The sequence below is a fragment of the Melospiza georgiana genome, chromosome 17 (assembly GCF_028018845.1).
Source record: "Melospiza georgiana isolate bMelGeo1 chromosome 17, bMelGeo1.pri, whole genome shotgun sequence".
In the NCBI taxonomy this organism is placed as follows: Eukaryota; Metazoa; Chordata; class Aves; order Passeriformes; family Passerellidae; genus Melospiza; species Melospiza georgiana.
In genome coordinates, this window is record NC_080446.1 from 14,925,533 (window position 1) to 14,942,787 (window position 17,255).

Below are 17,255 nucleotides of genomic sequence, written 5' to 3' on the forward strand. Positions count from 1 at the left end.
AGGGAAAGGTGAGCCTCTGTCAGCACTGTTGATAACCCTGTCAGCAGTGCAGATCCAACGTGTTCCCTGTTGGAACACATCCTGTTTTATTTGTCTGTATTACTCTGTGCTCTTGGCCTTGAGGTCATTTACTGTAACTCTATGCTAGAATTTCACAGGGTGTGCTGAGTTGGAAGGGACCCACAAGAATCATTGAGTCCAACTCTTAAGTGAATGGCCCATATTGAACCCACCATCTCTGGTGTTATTAGCACCATGCTCTTAACCAACTGAACTAACCTCAGGGTCCCAGCTCCTTCCAGGACTGACTGATGTTCCTACCCTAGCTTCTCCTTGGATACAGCCAGAGTAACAGCCACCCTCAGTGTTAGTTGTGTGATGCTTTTAGACCTCTCTCTGTCTGAAATCTGGAATTTCAAAATACTCTCTGCAGCTGGGCCATGCTTACGAATGGGAGAAGTGTTTAGTTTAATCCCATCTCAGTAACATGTCTTTAGCACTGTCACTGACTCTAGGAGGTGTGTAGGACCAGGCACACAGGTTCCCCACACTGTTTTCTGTATATTTGACATGTGTTACTTTTCAATGGAACATGTATATTTAAGGTTTGTAAGGTCTTTGGTGAAAAGGGGTAATGCCATTGTGAATTTCTATTAATTTCCCTGTATGTTTGGTTTTATTTTTGAGTAACTTTCCACGATCAGATCAGAGCAAAGTCAACAGCACAAGTTTCTTCTTCTTCCTACTTCTGAAGTTTGTTATTCTGGGGTGAATGTGTCTGAGGAAGCTTTTAGCTTTTCTGGTACAGCTGACTTCCAGATACAGCTGTCCTGGTTTTCTTAAACTGTTGTTCATATGCAAGCAACAAAAGCTAACCCTGATACATAATGGATTGCCTGGGTGTCAGTAAACAACCCCACATAATCTGGTGGCTGCAGTGGAGATGAAGTGGAGAGCTGGCACAGGGGCTTAGCAGTCTTTATCAACATGAATTTAGGCTATTCTCAGAACTAAAAAGCATTAACTAAATCTGAGACCTACATTTTATTTGAAAGCAGTATGAACCCTAATGAAGTCTAGGCTTGGCTTTTCCCAATGTCCATGGGCAGATGGTCACATAAATGGTCTGGAATGCTGATGGACAGATGGTATGGTGATCTGTTAATTAATCTGCACTGTTAATAGAGCTGTGCCTGTGCTTTTATTATTATCTGCAGACCCTCTGCCGCTTCCAGAAGTAGATGTTCTGTCTCAGCCTACATCTTCTCTTCTTTTCAAGATTATTTGCTTTAAATAGAAATGAAGGAATATGCTGATATATTTGGAAAACTATCCAACTAAACCTGTGTTATGTTTCAGTCTGAAATAAGCTGGCATTTGATCTGATTAGTTGATTTGATCATTTGAGCTGCCTCTACTGCTTCCCACCAACAGGACGGCAGAGAAGTGTTTGGCTTTTCAGCACACACCATGCAGAAGGGGCTTGGAGTGTGGAGGTGGTCTGGGATTTGACTGAGTATTTGCAGAAAGCTCTCAAGGAGGAGGTGTGAATAAGTAAGTCCAGGACATGCAGGGTTCATCTGAAACAGAAAGGACAAGGCATGCAGAAACCCTTGGAGGAAAGAAATTGTCTGGTATTAAAATGTGCTGTCTTGCTGGCATTAATGGAAATTGTGGAGTTAGTTGCTTGTGCCCAGAGTAAAACACAGCACAATGTTTGCAGAGTTAATGTCAGACCTTGATAAGGAGTTTTTTGCCACTTACTTTTACTGAAAGTGTCACTTTTCAATAAGCACCTGTTTGTACTGATTCAGTTTTGGAGAAGTTCTTTTGCAAGTATGTAAACTTAAAAGTACTTTGAAGCTTTTTGAATCTGCATTTTTAAAAGTTTGCTTATCCTTGCCTAGTCTCTTCACTTTATTTTTACTTGCTCTGCTGTCAGAAAGGGTATGTGCTGCTGAGAGGTTATTGACATATTCCACTGTGTGCATTTCCTGATGTTGGAGAGGTTGAATTGAAACTGTCCTCATTTTTTGAAACTGTATTCATTTTTCATTTAAGACAGCTTGTGAATGCTACTCTGTGGCATTGATTACAAGATATTTTAAGGCATCTTCTGTTTACTGTGCTGAGATAAAATAGACTGTTAGCACTTTTGCAGAAGGGTTTGGTTTCTTTGTGTGAATAGTGGGAGCTATTCTCATCCCTATTGAAACATTTTGTCTGGGATATTGAGAGCCATTTTCCTCTGATTTGTACAACGAGTTCTTTTGATTAAAGTTCTAGAGTGAAATTAATTAGAACACATAAGATGTTTTGATCTAGAAAGCAAGTCTACTTAATACCTGCTAGATTAATGCTGCTTCTAATCTTATTAAAACTAGCATCACCACTAAAGTACTGGTTTTGACTTCTGACATCACAGCAAAAACACTATAAAGATAACAATTACTAAAATAGAATATTATTTTTGCCTCCCTTTTTTGCATAATTTGTTTCTTGGGAAGCTTTTCCTGTGATTCCTCTCATCTGGTTTTCTATCTAAAACCTCACCTTTTTTGTAAAACTGCCGTGTTGAGTTCTGAAAAGTTTTAACTAGCTGGACTTGGACTGAAACATGACTCTTACTTCTAAATGTATGTGCACAGTCCTTCCCTGGGGTTTACATGAACATTAGTTTTGCTTTCTGTATTCTGTGACAACAGTGTGCTGAAGGGGTGATTATGCATTTGTAATATTTGAAGTTCCTGTACTTTTTATGTTCTTGTGAGTGAGTTTTTAGAGCAAAGCAAATAAATGTGCTTTACATTGAACCATTTTCATTCATTATGCAACATCCATTAATGGTATTTCACAGCAATTAATGAGCAACTGTATTACCAGGTTTAATTCAATGCAGTTCTAGTTCCCAGGGATGTGGAAAAGTTGAAGACACAGAACACAGCCCTGCATTCTCTTCTTCAAGAGATTTTAAGATGTTCACTGTCTTGAGCAGGGTACTGAAATGCAGACTGGGACATCATATTAGTAGGAGGACTGTCCTTGGCTAGAAACATGGCCCTTGGCTTACCTTCCAGCTTCCTTGAGGAGTTAAGGTGGTCTGGGGTCTAGCAGTCACACAAACTATTTCAGGCTTATCTGTGTATTAGCACATTCAGATCTCTGTTGTGCAGGCTTCAGGTGTACAAAGGCTGTGTGTCTGCAGGTGGTGGCATCTTTAGTCTGCTGCCCAGGGGATGGGAGACAGCCAGAGGCTCTCTGTTCTGTTTGCAGCCCAGGGGGAAGGCTGCAGTCTCACATTCTGTTGTCTCAAAACAACAGTGCAGAGCAGAGCTCAGCTGCCATGGTTTAATTCACCCTGAACTATTACAGATCTAGGCAGGTCCAGTTTCCTGCCTTAGGTGGGAAGGGGCAATCTACTCTGAGCAGGAGTAAGAAGCACCATGTATTCCTCAGTCTGTGCTGGGTGCCTTGCTCATGACACTGGGTACTTGACTGGAGTGCAAGAAAGTTGTGGTTTTAACTGCTGCTTGTAACACGTGGGCAGGGCAGGAGATGGAGAAGTGCATCTTTCTGCATCTCAGATATGTTGTCATGAATTGCTTACTGGTGTCAGCATTGCATGGTTGTAGGGGTTCATGATTTCTGCTTTGGGAGCACAAACCCAGCCTGTCAGCCGTGCTTGTGTTGTAGCTCACTTGGCTGAGTTCCTTTGACTGCAAAGCCAATGTCTGTTCTCTGGCAGGATCTGTGTTTGGGAAGTGACTTGCCAGCTCTTGCTGGCTGACACTGAGCATTAGCAAGGGTCACAGAGAGGGAGTGGGTCCATCCTTCATTGTCACCTGCCTTTGGAACAGGTGCTTGCAACTCTGTCTCCTGATGCTTTTGAGTTTGTGTAAGCAGATTGAATATCTCATTCTTCTGCTGCTCTCAATTCTCCCTCAGAATTTCTCTTATTTAACACTTAATCCAATTACACAGAGTACCAGAAACTATTGCTTTCCTGCATAGATCATATTGTGTTTTCTATTAATAAATTTCTGCTCTGTATGGAAGTGACCAATTTACTTCAAGATGTTGTTTGAAATCTGATTTTGATTTGCTTCCCATGCAGCCATCTCTTTCAAGTCTACAATTTCTAAAATAATTTTGCACTGAGAAGGAGCTGAGAAGCACTCAGCTGCCAGCTGCCTTAAGGTTGGCAGTATTATAATGGGAAGAGTTACCAGGTGGTGATGTTTTACAGTCTTACAATATTTTTTTCTAATCTTACAGTCATAGTTTATGGTAATTTTTCAGTAATGTGTAGAAATTTGAGGGCAGCTCTTGCCGAGGCAAGACAGTGGAGTCTCTGCTTTAGTCTCTCTGTAGTTAGTGGCTAGGATAGGCTGCCCCAGGAGCATGGTTGGTTTTCACCTTTGCCAGGACTGGCAAAGATGATGTAAAGTAAATAGCTGTAGCCACAGTCGGTGAAAACAGGAGAGCCTGTCCTGAGTAATCTGCATCTCTTCCACCTTACAGGAAAGCAGCAGGGGCAGTTCTCTTTGCCTTAGGTGAACCAGGAACTGAATATCCTTAAGTTGAAAGATTTTTGGGGATGTTTCTAGCCCTATGCTACTACAGACTTGCAGCAAGCTTGAGCAGAGTACAAGCAACAGATGTCTTGCTGCTCTGTGTTCTCCCATGTTTTCATGTTAGAAAAAATTTTTGAAGGGATTTCACAATGTGTTCTTTATTGCTAATCTCGAAAACAAATAAAATCTCAATTTTTTAAGGAACTAATTTTGAACTTTGAGAGCTTCACATTGGGACTAAAACTCATCTGGTAATGCCAAAAAAGAAGCTTAATATGTTAGTCATGAAAAGCACTGGTAATATGAATTCTAGTCATTAATCATTCCCACTGTGAAACAAATGGTTTCTTCAACCTTTAATAACTTTTAAAACTTAAGTACTGGATCACACGGTGACCTGGGTTTGTGGGAGCATAGCTGGAGTTTGGACTGCTGCCTCTGCTTCCTGTGAGTTTCTGGAGCTCAAGGCATTGAGAATCTCTGGAGCTGCCATTGGATGCCTCACTCCTTCACTCAGAATGTTTTTTCTCAATATGGGAATTTTTTGGTGGTGTTAAGGAAACTTCCCTGTCCAATCCTCCCAGAGCTACTCTGGCAGTCACTCACACCACCTGAACTGGGACCAAGCCCCTGGCAGCTCACATCCCACTCTCAATTACAGTAGGTTTCTTACTGCTTCTACCTCAGGTTTTCCATAGCAGAGTCACAGATGTCCAGATCTCTAAGATAATTTAATCATGACGCAAAAGCTAAATAGCAAAGCAACAAAGAGCTCGAGCTGGTGCCCTCTAAAGGGACCCCAAACAAAGGACCCCCTGGGGTTTTATCCCTTCACAGCACAGGAAAGGTCTGAGGGTCCTCAGCTGCTGCAGTGTCTCTGAGTCTGGGTCCCCTCTCTGGGCCTCAGGTCCTTGGCCCCTTTTCTGCAAAGGTTCTCCAGTTTATGACCTCTTGCTGCGAGCTTAGGCTCCTGCCCCTCCAGACCTCAGCCAGCAGTTCCACTGCAGCTGCACCTGAAGCTGCTGGCACTGAATGGATTCTTTAACAGGTAGAACCTGTCAGTGGCACTGTCATTGTTTCCCTCTCTGGCCAAAGGCAGAGGGTGGCAGTCAGAAATGGTTCCTACATTTGAACCTTTTTACCATGTGTCTACTTCTTTCTGTAATCAGTAGATTTAGGCTTTGTTAGTTGTTGCTGGGTGTGGGTTTTCCTCTTCAGTTTGAGAAACATTCAGAAATGTTAATGGCAAATGGAATAATGTCCTGGCCTTATCTGACCTGCAGATGCCCAGCAAGGAATGTCTTCTAGCAGTTCTTGTCTGAGTTTGATCTTAGATATTTTAAAGTTTCTCTTGGGTTGTGTTTTATCACTTTCCAGTATCTGGGCCACTATGGTTCACACACACTTCTGAAGTGCAGGGCTCTTTGATCAAGAGCAGAGATTCTCAGAAGCTGGCACTATAGAGATTACAGCAAAACTCACAAGACAGTGAACCCAGCCCTGCACTCCTGCCTACAGATTTCCATAGGACCATCAGCTCACTGGATGTGGGGCAGGGCAGAGGGACAGGAGAAGGTCTCTTTCCAGTGGCACTTCATCATGAAGTCAGCCAATCAAAGTTGCATCTGTTACATGGTGACAACACTGCATTTTAGCCACAAACTTCTGTGGAGCAGCAGGTTAAGGAGCTCCAGAGAGTGAGAAGCCATCATTGACATGATTCTGAGGGCAGAGAAATGTATTCTGTGCCTTCCAAGAGCTGCTCTGCAATGGGAACCATAATGTATTCCAGATCAACATCCTTGGGGAAAAGGAAAAAACTAACCAGCAAACCAAGGAAAACTTGACTAGTTTTGCACTCAAAGTTCAGAACAAAGCCTGCACAGAAATAGAGAAGATTGTTGAACATAAACTGAGCAGAGAGCAAATGCCCACTATCCATTGCAGCAGAGACAAGGAATGGTGCCAGAAAGCCAGCATGTCTAACAGAAGGGCAGGGAGGTTATTGTAAACAAACCATTTTTTAAAAAGCTAGAGAAAATGGAAGAAGTTATAAACTCTAACAGGTTAAATATATGAACAGAGAGGGTTTTGAGAGATGATTTCCAAAGGGGAAAACCCCAATTTTCCTGTTTCAGGTCTGTCAAAATGGAACCGGGAAGAGAGGCTTACAGCTAGTCATAGCAGAAAAACTAAACATTTTTTTTCCTGAATGCAGGCTTGGCACAGAGCGACTCACAGAGAGCACTGTGTTGGAATGCTCTTTGTGGGGAGTCAGTGCAGATCCTGCCTTACCCCAGAGTGCCTGCTGCAGAGGCTCTACAAAAATAATATTTATGCATTTGTAGCAGGTTGCCAGAACTGGAAGTACCAACCCAGGAGTTTTAAATAAGTTTAAAGATTAAATAGTTGAGGTGTTAAGTGAGAGGTTATGCTCCTCTGTTGAACCTGCCATGGTACCCAATGATTCATCTGCCAGACATTTTAAAAGACAGATCAGAATTCAGAGGAATTCTTGAAATTCACTGACCAACTATACCAGACAGACTGATACAATTACCAGAGTACAGTGGATCAATGACACTGATAAATACTGGGAAAGGGTAATGCAAGTTTTTAAATGGAAGGAGTCCTGCTCTGCAGAGCTGTTGGAATTCTTCATATGAATCAGTAGTGATATAAATAAAGATAATTCAGTCAATAAAGCCTACTTGGATTTCCAAGAGACAGGACCAAAAAGAGTCTTAAGACATATCACTTAAGGGACTTAGGAGACCATGCAGTCAGAAGAGAAGTCCAGTGATGGATGAAATACTTACTAAAAAAACCCAGCATTTGTCTTCACAGTTGAGATCACTTGAGGAGCACTCTGGAGGTCTGTACTGGGACCTGTGCTGCTTAAATATACTCTTTAGAGGTATGGAAAAAGTGATGGAAGGTGCAGTGACAAAACTTATCTGCCTTTGGGTAAACAAAATGTGCTGCACATTGAGTCAAGCCTTCCTAGAGTGGAAAATGAAAGCATGGGCTCACAGCAGATGATAACCCGGAGGCATAAGACCTTAACATTGCAGGGGATGAGTGACAATGTCAGCTCAGGGCTTGTAGCTTTCAGCAAAGCAAATCAATCCTTGTTCATCAGGAGGAGAGAACAAAGCACCTCCATTGTGCTGCTTTGTGCATCCACAACATGTGCCTACATGCGTTTGGCATCCTGCTGGGCCCCTTGGCTCACAGAGTCCCTGGGGCAGTTTTGGAGGCCCAGCAGCATGGTCAGGGTCATGCTGTACTGGGGCTGGCTGGATACAAGCCCATCAGCCCAGAAAGGAGCATGTGGGGGTCACGAGCTGTCAGGGTATTGCTTCTGGGGAGTATGGAAATGGGGTCAGTTGCTCCCCAGCTTCCAAACCAAAGGCAAGGAGATCTCATGCAAAATCAGCAGATACGAGACGGGGAATTACGTGATTCTTTACCCCACACATTAATAAGGTTCAGCTGCTCTGGTCACAGGGAGAGAGCGGTACCAAAGGCACAAGTGTTGGGCAGTTGCAGCCCCATCCTCAGAAAGTTGAAGACCACACTCCATTTAAGGAAGTCTTGCTGGACCTACAGATTGCTGGAAGCTGGGAAAGTTACAAGATGGGAAACTGTTACAAGATGCAAGTGTTTGAGAACTTGTATCGCTTTATCCTTTTCCACAAGCACAGGCTCCTGAAGTCATCCCAGCAGGCTACAGCTGCCACTGGTCTCCATGCCTTCTGTTCTTCCTTCATCGTTTCTCTTCTCCGTCCCGACCTGCAGGCACTGCTGGTGTTCGAAGCTGTGAATCCCAGGTGCTCTGGGTGGATCAGTGGCAGCTCCCTGCCCAGCCTCAGCAGCAAGTGTGGCCCTGGCAGTGCCTGTGGCTGCTGAGGGCCAGCTCTGGGAGCCACACTGCCTCTGCTACCCTCCTCCTATTTGCAGCAGCTGGGCTGCAGCTGCTGGTTATTTTTACCTACCATACAAATAAAGGCAAAAGATAAAAATATCTTTTTTCACAAGAAAAATTTCTGATAAAGTTTTCAGTCCCTAAGTGAAAATTGAATTCTATTCAGCTCTTCAAAACACAACCTGTGGATCATGAGCTTCTCTTCCATGCATCTCCCTTATTTTAAAGACTGCAGGTTTGCAAAAGTCTGGCTGTTTCCTGGCCATGTGTTTTCCACCTGCCTTCTCGTATCACTGTTTCCCTGCACTAGACCAGATAAGCATTCAGATGTTAGCTGGAATTGAACACCTGCAAAGTAACAAACCTTGAATCTCTTTTCAAACTACACTGATATAGTGTGAGCAGAGAGCAGAAAGAAACCAAGTGTGCCAGAGTCTAGAAGTGTCTGTTACTTTCCAACACAGCACATCTACACAAGCAGATGGCAAATACCAGGAGTGAACATGCCAGAACTGGGCAGCAGTTAGGCAGCTGTGAAGGGTGTATACAAGAAGGACATGAAGAAAGTATGTTTGTCACGGGCAGAGGGTGCAGCTGCCAAAGTTCCTGTTCTCTCACTGAATGCTCTGGTACCCACTGTGAGTTATTCTGCTCCACATTTGAGCGAGTAATAAGCCAGTAATAATGTAACTACATAATAACTTTTGGGGGGCAGTTCAAGGTAGCAGCTGTTTAAGTGTAGAGACTGTGTTGCCATCTAAACCATAATACCTAAGCTTCAGTTTAAGCTTCCATCTCATGCTGTCCTGTGGCTTTGATACATAGGAGAGCTGTTGTGGAGACAAACAGGTGATGAGGAGTCATGCATACGCTAATTGTGTGTCATCTGAAAATGATTTTGTCCTTTGCAATCAGAGATTGAGATAAAAGCCCTAAAACTCCAGGGAAAGTTTCAGAGAAAATAAAGTTTGCTGTAAAAACTGACATTGAATCACTGGTAGGGAAACTGGGGGTAAAACTCAGTAAGTTCAAATGTAATTACAGAAAAGACTGTATTGCAGACATATTTCAATATCATCAGCTCTTTTGTTGCTTTCTTTGCTTTTCTCATTATTTTCTCAGTCTAGTGTTTGTGTTTCTGTTTGATAGTTGAGCTTTTGCTGCTGCCTATAGAACCTCCCTCATCCCCTGCAGGTCTCCTCCCTTCATGAGCTGTGAATCAGTTTAATTGATCTTGTGATCAGGGCAAGGCTATTCCTTCTGCCACCCCATGCACTCCCCTTGGGCTCTGAACCAGAACCAGCATTTGCCAGACCAGTCTATGAGCTTCTTAACTCACTGACCTGGCAGTAGTCTAACAAAGCAAGATTAATTTAAAAAAAAAATGGTAACTGGATAGCTGCTTATGGAAGAGCCTGGCAAGCGCCAGAGCTGGCAGAGAGACCTGCTGTTAGTGGAAGTCCTTAGTCCAGCCCTCAGGGGTGTAGGGAAGTGCAGGTCAGGGTCAGGCTCCAGCCACTTGGGCACTTGCTGCACTCTCCATTGAGTTTGCTGTGTTTCGCCCTTCCAGCCACCTGCACTGCCGGTTGCCTTCTCCAAAAGTGGCCAATTTATTTAAAGGACTCATTAACACCTGTAGGCTTAGAGAGCACTAAACTGGAATCCAGTGCTGTGGTGGCACAGCACATCCTTCAGAAGTACAGGACAGAGCTTTGTCCAGCTCAGCAGAGCACTCCTGAGAGCTGAGACATGGGCAAGGGGCAGAGCCTGGAGGTGTGCTGGAGGCTGAGGAAGCAGGGATTGCACCTTGGGCTGCTTTATGGAGCCTTGCTGTGAGGACAGGAATTCCTGCCACGTGGACACATGCTTGCTTTGCAAACACAGACAAGTCCTTTCCTACCCCAAATCTCCTCCTAAGGGAAAGGGAGCCAGGTGAACCTCAGATAAGGTAATGTCATCTGCAGATGGGTCTCTGCTGCTTTGTAGATAAGTACTCCAGCTTCTGTACATGCACACTGCAACAGCTGCATGCAAGCAAAACCCAGCCCCATTCTGAGGACAAGGGCAGACAGGGGTGTCTTGTTATCCTTCAAACACAAGCCTCGGGAAGGTTTCAGGCTGCCTCATGTGATTTGGCTGGGCCAGTGTCCTCCTGTTGCCACACTCCTGGAGCAAGGGAAGAGAGAAGCTTTGGGGTCCCTGAAAGGAAACACAGCTGGGTGAAGGAAGGTCTTACACTGCAAGAACTAAATCAGTCTGCCCCATAACCAGCTTTCAAGAGTGCCCAGAAAGTGGGTGGGGTGGATTTCTGATGTGCTGCAAGGCAAGTACTCTCATCAGTCCTGTGTTTGATTTAATGACTTTCAGGTTGTTCAAAGTTACTGTTTAAAAAAAAAAATTCATATACTTTAGGTAAACTGGTAAAACAGATTTCTGAGGTTGTAATGTTCTGTCTTCAGGCTGAACCATGTGGCTTTTTCCTAAGCAGGCATTTTCTTAATATCAAGAAAATAATTGGTGCTTTTTATAGTTACTGTAAGAGCATGTCTCTCCATTGATTTCTGTAGATAAGAGAAGGGTTCTACAAGTGATATTGTGTATCCAGCTTTCCTGACATCTCCACAGCTTTTCCAAAGTCCATAGATATCCCGGAGATCTTGATCATGAGAAGATGCAGCCTCAGACCATTTGCGTATCTGTACAAAAGCAAGCTGCTTTGGGCAGTGGTTGAACACAGAGAACTGATACAGAGGTTTGACAGGATTGTGAATTGGCCAGGTTGGGTGGATCTTGGATCTCCTGTCCACCTGATGCAGTGGACAGTATCCCTGCATGTGGCCAGGAGGTGGAATGAGATGGCGTTTAAGATCCCTTCCAACCCAAACCATTCAGTGATTTCAAGAGCTGTACTGTGGGTAGGAGAGCAGTGTTAACATGGGAATGAGGCCCTTGCTGCTGGCCCTCAGTTAGGGTTCCCTGTGAAGGCAGCACATGTAACACTGGGGCTCCTTCTTCTCTCTCTGCAGGAACATGACATTGAGACAGCTTTCGGAGTGGTTCATGTCACCATGCGGGGCACACCCAAGGGGAACAGACCTGTCATCCTCACATACCATGACATTGGCCTCAACCGTAAGCCCTTGCATTGCCAGGACCCTGAAAAAGGGATTATTCGTGGTATTTGCTTTTGAGCATGGGGAGTAGCAGGCCTGGTATGGAGCTGAGATGAGGTCATTCCAAGGTGAAAAGATAAAGGTCTGCAGGAGAGAGAGCACATGGCGTGCCCCTGTCCATTCTAACAGCCCTTGAAAGGTAGGGCCAAGGTGGAAAGATGGAAATAGGTCCACCCAACACATGGTAGTGCTCTAGCTGACTTGCTGCACTGTGTGATAGGGCATCCATCCTGTGGGTGCTGGGCAGGTGAACAAGTCTCTTGTACATGGCTGCAGCAGTAGTGTAATGTTTTGGGGGGCACAGTTGCTCTTTTGACATCTTCCCACCCAAAATGTTCTGTTACCTTCACACAGGTACTTCTCTGTGAGTGCTTTAAGTCCCCAGGTGCTGTGAGGCCCCGCTTTCCAGGGCATTGCAGGCATGACTGTTTGTCTGCCTGCCCTCCAGTCATGGTAATTCCATTGCTGAGACTCACTGCTGCATTGCAGTTTTGTGCAGAGGCACAGCACGTACACCATCCAGCACCCACTGCCCTATGGTCTCAGTAGGGGCTTGAGCTCCTGCAGGTGTGTGCCGTGGTGTTTGGAGGGTGGCTTGCAATAAAACCTAAAGAAGTGTCTGATTTCTTCTTGTTGTTGTTTCAGACAAATCCTGTTTTAATGCATTCTTTAACTTTGAAGACATGCAAGAGATCACCCATCATTTTGCTGTGTGCCATGTGGATGCACCAGGCCAACAGGAAGGAGCCCCCCCATTCCCATCTGGGTAAGAGCTCTGCAGTCACCCATGTTGTTCAGTCTGGACTGAGGTAGCACCCAGTTTAAGCCAGCTGGGACTGCCAGGCTGAGTGTAGTGGTAAGCAGATGCCAACAGCAGAGGAAATGGCAAGATGAGGAAGCTTCCCAAGGGTCATTCAGAGAACTCTCCAATTACTAAGGCATGGGTAAAGCCCTCATTAGGGCTAAGTCTGGTACCACCTTCCTGACTTGAACATGAACCCAGCACACTGCAGTCGGGCTGGCATTTCATCTGTCCATCTTGCCACAGAAGTATGACTGCCCAAAGGACCACAGCTCTGTGTTAGTCTTGCTCTGAGGGATAGGATCCACACAGTCAGCTGAAACATACAGTATTGTTGCACATTAATAACCTGTGCACATCTGCCAGGTGTTCTTTGCCCCTCCTACCTTGAGTGGAACTGGAAGGTAACCTCTGTCAGGCTGTATTTGGAGGTGCTCCCTTGCTTTTCAGGTACCAGTATCCCAGTATGGATGAACTGGCTGAAATGTTACCTGCTGTCCTGACACATCTAAAGTAAGTCTCTGAAAGGAAACGGGGTGAGGCAGCTGGATACCTCTATTCCAGCACCTACTTCCGTCTCTGCTTGCCATGACTGATATGCTCACTGAGGTGTCCCAAGAGGCACAAGTATCTGCTAACCAGTGGGACCCTCTCTAGTTTTATGCTGGGGACAATGTCTGCTACATGAAGCAATTTATGGCTGCTGCATCATTGCTGCATTGTTTTGAAAACAAACCATAAGTGCACGGCTGGATACAGAGGGGAAAGGCTTTGCCTCAAGGGATGCTTCAGCTGAGCTAAGTTAGTTGTGCTGACTGTGAAATGCCTGTATTTCAGCCTGAAAAGCTTCATTGGGATTGGCCTAGGCGCTGGTGCTTATGTCCTCAGCAGGTGTGCAGTAAGTATCTCTTCACTGCTTGTGACTCATGTGGGCTGTGGTCATCCTTGTGGGGCACGGGCCAAGTAACATTCTGTGGGGCACGGACCAAGTAACATTCAGTAATTACAGCAAGTCTGCAGGGAGCCATGGGAGAGCTACCTCCATCCAGATGGTTGTGTTGGAGCAGTCAGGGTTACTCTGAAGCTGTGCCAGGCATGGAAACATTGTAATGTGATGCCTTTGAGTCAGCTGAGCCCATCCTGAGTGCTAGTAATAGTCAGTCTTGAATCTTCACAGAGACCAGCTGCACTACTGTGTGCTGTGTCCACTGTTTGTGGCACCAAAGAATGGATGTGGTGATGTACTCCCAACTGGTGTTGATGTGGAATGTGCTTTGTCACTGGAAGGAAACAGATTTTGCTCCACCCTTACACAAGAGAGTGCTTCTATTTCAGTATCCGCTAATACATTTCTCTCTAGTGTATTGTTTGTGTGAAATCAGTGGGTATTGTTTAGTATGATACAGGAATTTATCGGGAATTCACCTGAGTCTTTCAGAGTTACTGCTAAAAAATCCCAGGTAATCTGTCATTTTCATTAAAATTTACTTCAGGTTGTTGTGTGCAGAGAGTTGCCAGTTGTTTAGGCCACTATAATTTCTTCAAGCCATTGTGCTGGGCAGCTGCCCCTCCTTACACAAAGTTCTCTGTTTCCCATTCCCTACAGTCAGGATTGAGCTGGGGCAGTCTGAGGCATTGGTGTTTCACTGTTCCTTGCCTTCTGTATCTTGGATAGTTTTCAGCCTTGCTAAAGAGGAGTTTGTGCAAATCAGCCTTAGTCCTCAACGAAATGCCACAAGTGTGCCCTTGACACACTCCCTGGGCAGTTTCCTGCTGAGGACAGAGATGTTTCCTTCTCCTTCACATCAGTGCAGCAGAACAGGAGAGCTGCCTTGGAGTGAACCCAGAACTCAGCAGAGGCTGGTTGCCTCTGATTTCTGAGTTTGTATTTGCAAGCAGTTCTCATAAGTGCTTTGTACCTGTGCAGCCCAGGTACAGCCTGAGGCACACTGGAGGGTTTTGGGATGGAGCAGGGGAAGGGGTGTCTGCAGGGCAGGGGGGGAGCAGGGGTGCTGCCTGGGGAGAGGGTGCCCCTGTAGCTCAAGTTTCCATCCTGCAGGGGCTTGGGGGGCTCAGCACTAACTCCCCTGCTGTTTGCCCCCTTTCCACGGGGAAAACTGCCTCTTCCTTGAGGAGAAAGAGGTGCTCTCCAGGCACAGTAGCTTGCCAGGGTTCTTCGCAGAGGTGCTGGATTGGAGCAAAGAAGGTTGCTGATCCCTGTAACACACTGGGCCTGGGCAGGACCTGCAGCTGTGCCAGGCACACAGGTCACCAGAAGGCACTGCTGAGTCTGTAGGTGCTGTGGAGCACCTCAGAGCCACAAATGAGTCAGATCTGGTCTTGCTGGGAGCCACCGGCTACCCGGCACAGAAGAGCTCCCTAGTTTGTCTTGCACCTTTTGCAAGAAGCTTTCCAGCTGCTGCACCAGCTGTTGACCACTGTGTGGGCTGAATCATCCTTCTGAGTGTTCCTCTGCTCTCTCCCCACAGCTCAGCCACCCTGACCTGGTGGAGGGACTTGTTCTTATTAATGTTGATCCATGTGCAAAGGGGTGGATTGACTGGGCAGCATCCAAGGTGAGATTCTGCTTTCCCACACATGTGCTCTCCACAGCACCTAATGAACAGTGTGTAGAGTAAAAAAAAAAGAGACAGAATACAGGATATTTTCCATTTCTGGGGAAAACTGTACAATTTCATTTCTTGTCCCTGCTGCATTCTAAGTCTGGATATAGTATGGTCTCTCCCAGAGGAGCATGGTTAGGTGTGATCATGTGAATGAGAAATGCAGATAAACTGCTTGGATCACTCAGCTTTCCTCTCATTCCTCTGCTTGCAGGCTTCATTTGATTGATATTGAATGAATCTCTTAATTATTCTCTTATTCTGGTCCCTTGAAGTTATTTAAGGTTTCAGGTTTTTTGGAGAGCTGGGTTGTGTATACAGTTTCTTTGAAGCTTTGCATGTCCATCCCAAGCTTCAGGCATTTGTTTCTTATATAATATAAATAATTTCTTCATTGTTTCCTTTACTCTGAGTAGCTGTTTTGCAATGTGTGATGAAACTGCATTTTCCTGTTACTCTCCTCCTCATTCATGGTCACTCCTCAGTTTTCAGGCTGGACAACCAACATAGTGGATATTGTCTTGGCACATCATTTTGGCCATGTAAGTACCCAGCAGATGCTAATGTTGCCTGTGCAAATGTGCATGTAGCTATAACTTCTGTATGTGTCTGCTCCCAAATAGTTCTGGTCCATCAGACAAGAGTTGCCAGAGGTAGTACCATTTTCTGTGTGTGTCAAGCTCACATTGGGGTTGGCATGCTGGGGGGCATACACATCCTCACTCTTGCCCTCACTGTCTCCAGGCCATGCACTGGTGACAGAACTCCTTTGTGGTGCTTGGGACACTGTCCACAGAAACAAGTGGCAGCCAGTTCTCTGTAGCCAACATGGAAGCCTTTGGACTCTGGATAGAGCACAGGCCAGCTGGGAGCTGGCAGTGGGATCTTGTATCTGTCCAGATGTTGAACTGCTGCATTCTGCTCTTCATCTTACCCTTCAGATTCAGCAGAGGCAAACCAGCCCCTCCTGAAAACTTTGAATACAGCAATGCCTTGTGTTTGGGATTAGCTGTCTCTCAAGCAGCAAGCTTACTGGGCAATGGCAGGGGCAGTGCCTTGTGCACACTGTGTATGCCACACAGCAGATCAGTCCTTGACTTGGAGTCTTCTTGCAATGACACATCAGCACTGAAAGGAATGCTTCTTTCTCCAGCACCACTTCCTGCTCTGCACATCCTGCTCTCTTCCCACTGTCAAGCCCCTTCATTGTATGTAGTGCTTCCTCACATTCCCTGTTCTCTCTGGCTCTCTCAGAATGTAGTTTCTTCTGAGAACTGGCTGCTGGAATTGAACTTTTTCCCATGGTCACAGTCTTACAGCTTAAGTATTTTTTTACTTTATTACATTTATTAGTATTATTACATACTTTGCTTCGTAAACATTAAGTGTAAGTGGAAGACCTGCCAAACACAGAGTGATTTGTATCTGTGTAAGCATTACTGAGGCTTGGGAGTTAACTAATCCCATCTCAGGATACTTGTACTCTGGCAGCAGCTTGTGCACTGTCAGTTGTAAAGTGCAGTCACATTACCAAAGCATGGCATGTACCAGCACATCACTTGAGCACCTCATGTCTCTGGGGTCCTTATGCAGTGTGGAGTTGCTTCCCTCTGTGTCACTGTTCACAGAGAATGACGTCTGTGGACATGCTTTGGCATTTTTATGACTGTTGCTTCTTTACTTGTGAAAAGTGTTTCCTGTTCTTCAATTCTTCTACTTTTGTACAGGAGGAACTGCAGGCAAATCTAGATTTGATCCAAACATACAGGCTTCATATTGCGCAGGACATTAACCAGGATAACCTTCAGCTGTTCCTCACCTCATACAACAGGTATCAGATACCTTTTTGCCTGACAGACAGCTCCCATAGCTTCCCCATAGCTCAGTAAATGTGCTGCCATATGTATTATCCTGCTGGGTATTGTATCAGGGGAACCTTTGCCCTAAGCCTAGTTTTCAGCTGTTACCCTGAGCCAAACCTAGCCCTTGTGTGTGCCTGCAGGCACTGTCACACCTCAGTAGCTCATCTCTGGGCACACAGCAATGCCATGAGAGGATGAATCCTGTTGTCTGGGGATGACTGCTGGGGCTCCTGATCAGGGCATGATGCACAGAGTTGCCTGGGTGCTGGAGCCAGCACTCAGGGTTGGATTT

The 17,255-nt window shown here is 45.4% G+C and overlaps 1 protein-coding gene across 4 annotated transcripts in view; it reads left to right on the plus strand.

Annotated features, from left to right (window-relative positions):
• NDRG3 (NDRG family member 3) overlaps positions 1-17,255 on the plus strand; it is a 57,751-nt gene that overhangs the window by 34,174 nt on the left and 6,322 nt on the right. For all 4 annotated transcript variants that reach the window (XM_058036065.1, XM_058036067.1, XM_058036068.1 and 1 more), the window contains 7 exons: positions 11,529-11,634; positions 12,321-12,441; positions 12,928-12,990; positions 13,315-13,375; positions 14,967-15,053; positions 15,587-15,643; positions 16,829-16,932. In XM_058036065.1, coding sequence (XP_057892048.1) covers positions 11,529-11,634; positions 12,321-12,441; positions 12,928-12,990; positions 13,315-13,375; positions 14,967-15,053; positions 15,587-15,643; positions 16,829-16,932 — 599 coding nt within the window. The remainder of the gene's footprint in view (positions 1-11,528; positions 11,635-12,320; positions 12,442-12,927; positions 12,991-13,314; positions 13,376-14,966; positions 15,054-15,586; positions 15,644-16,828; positions 16,933-17,255) is intronic.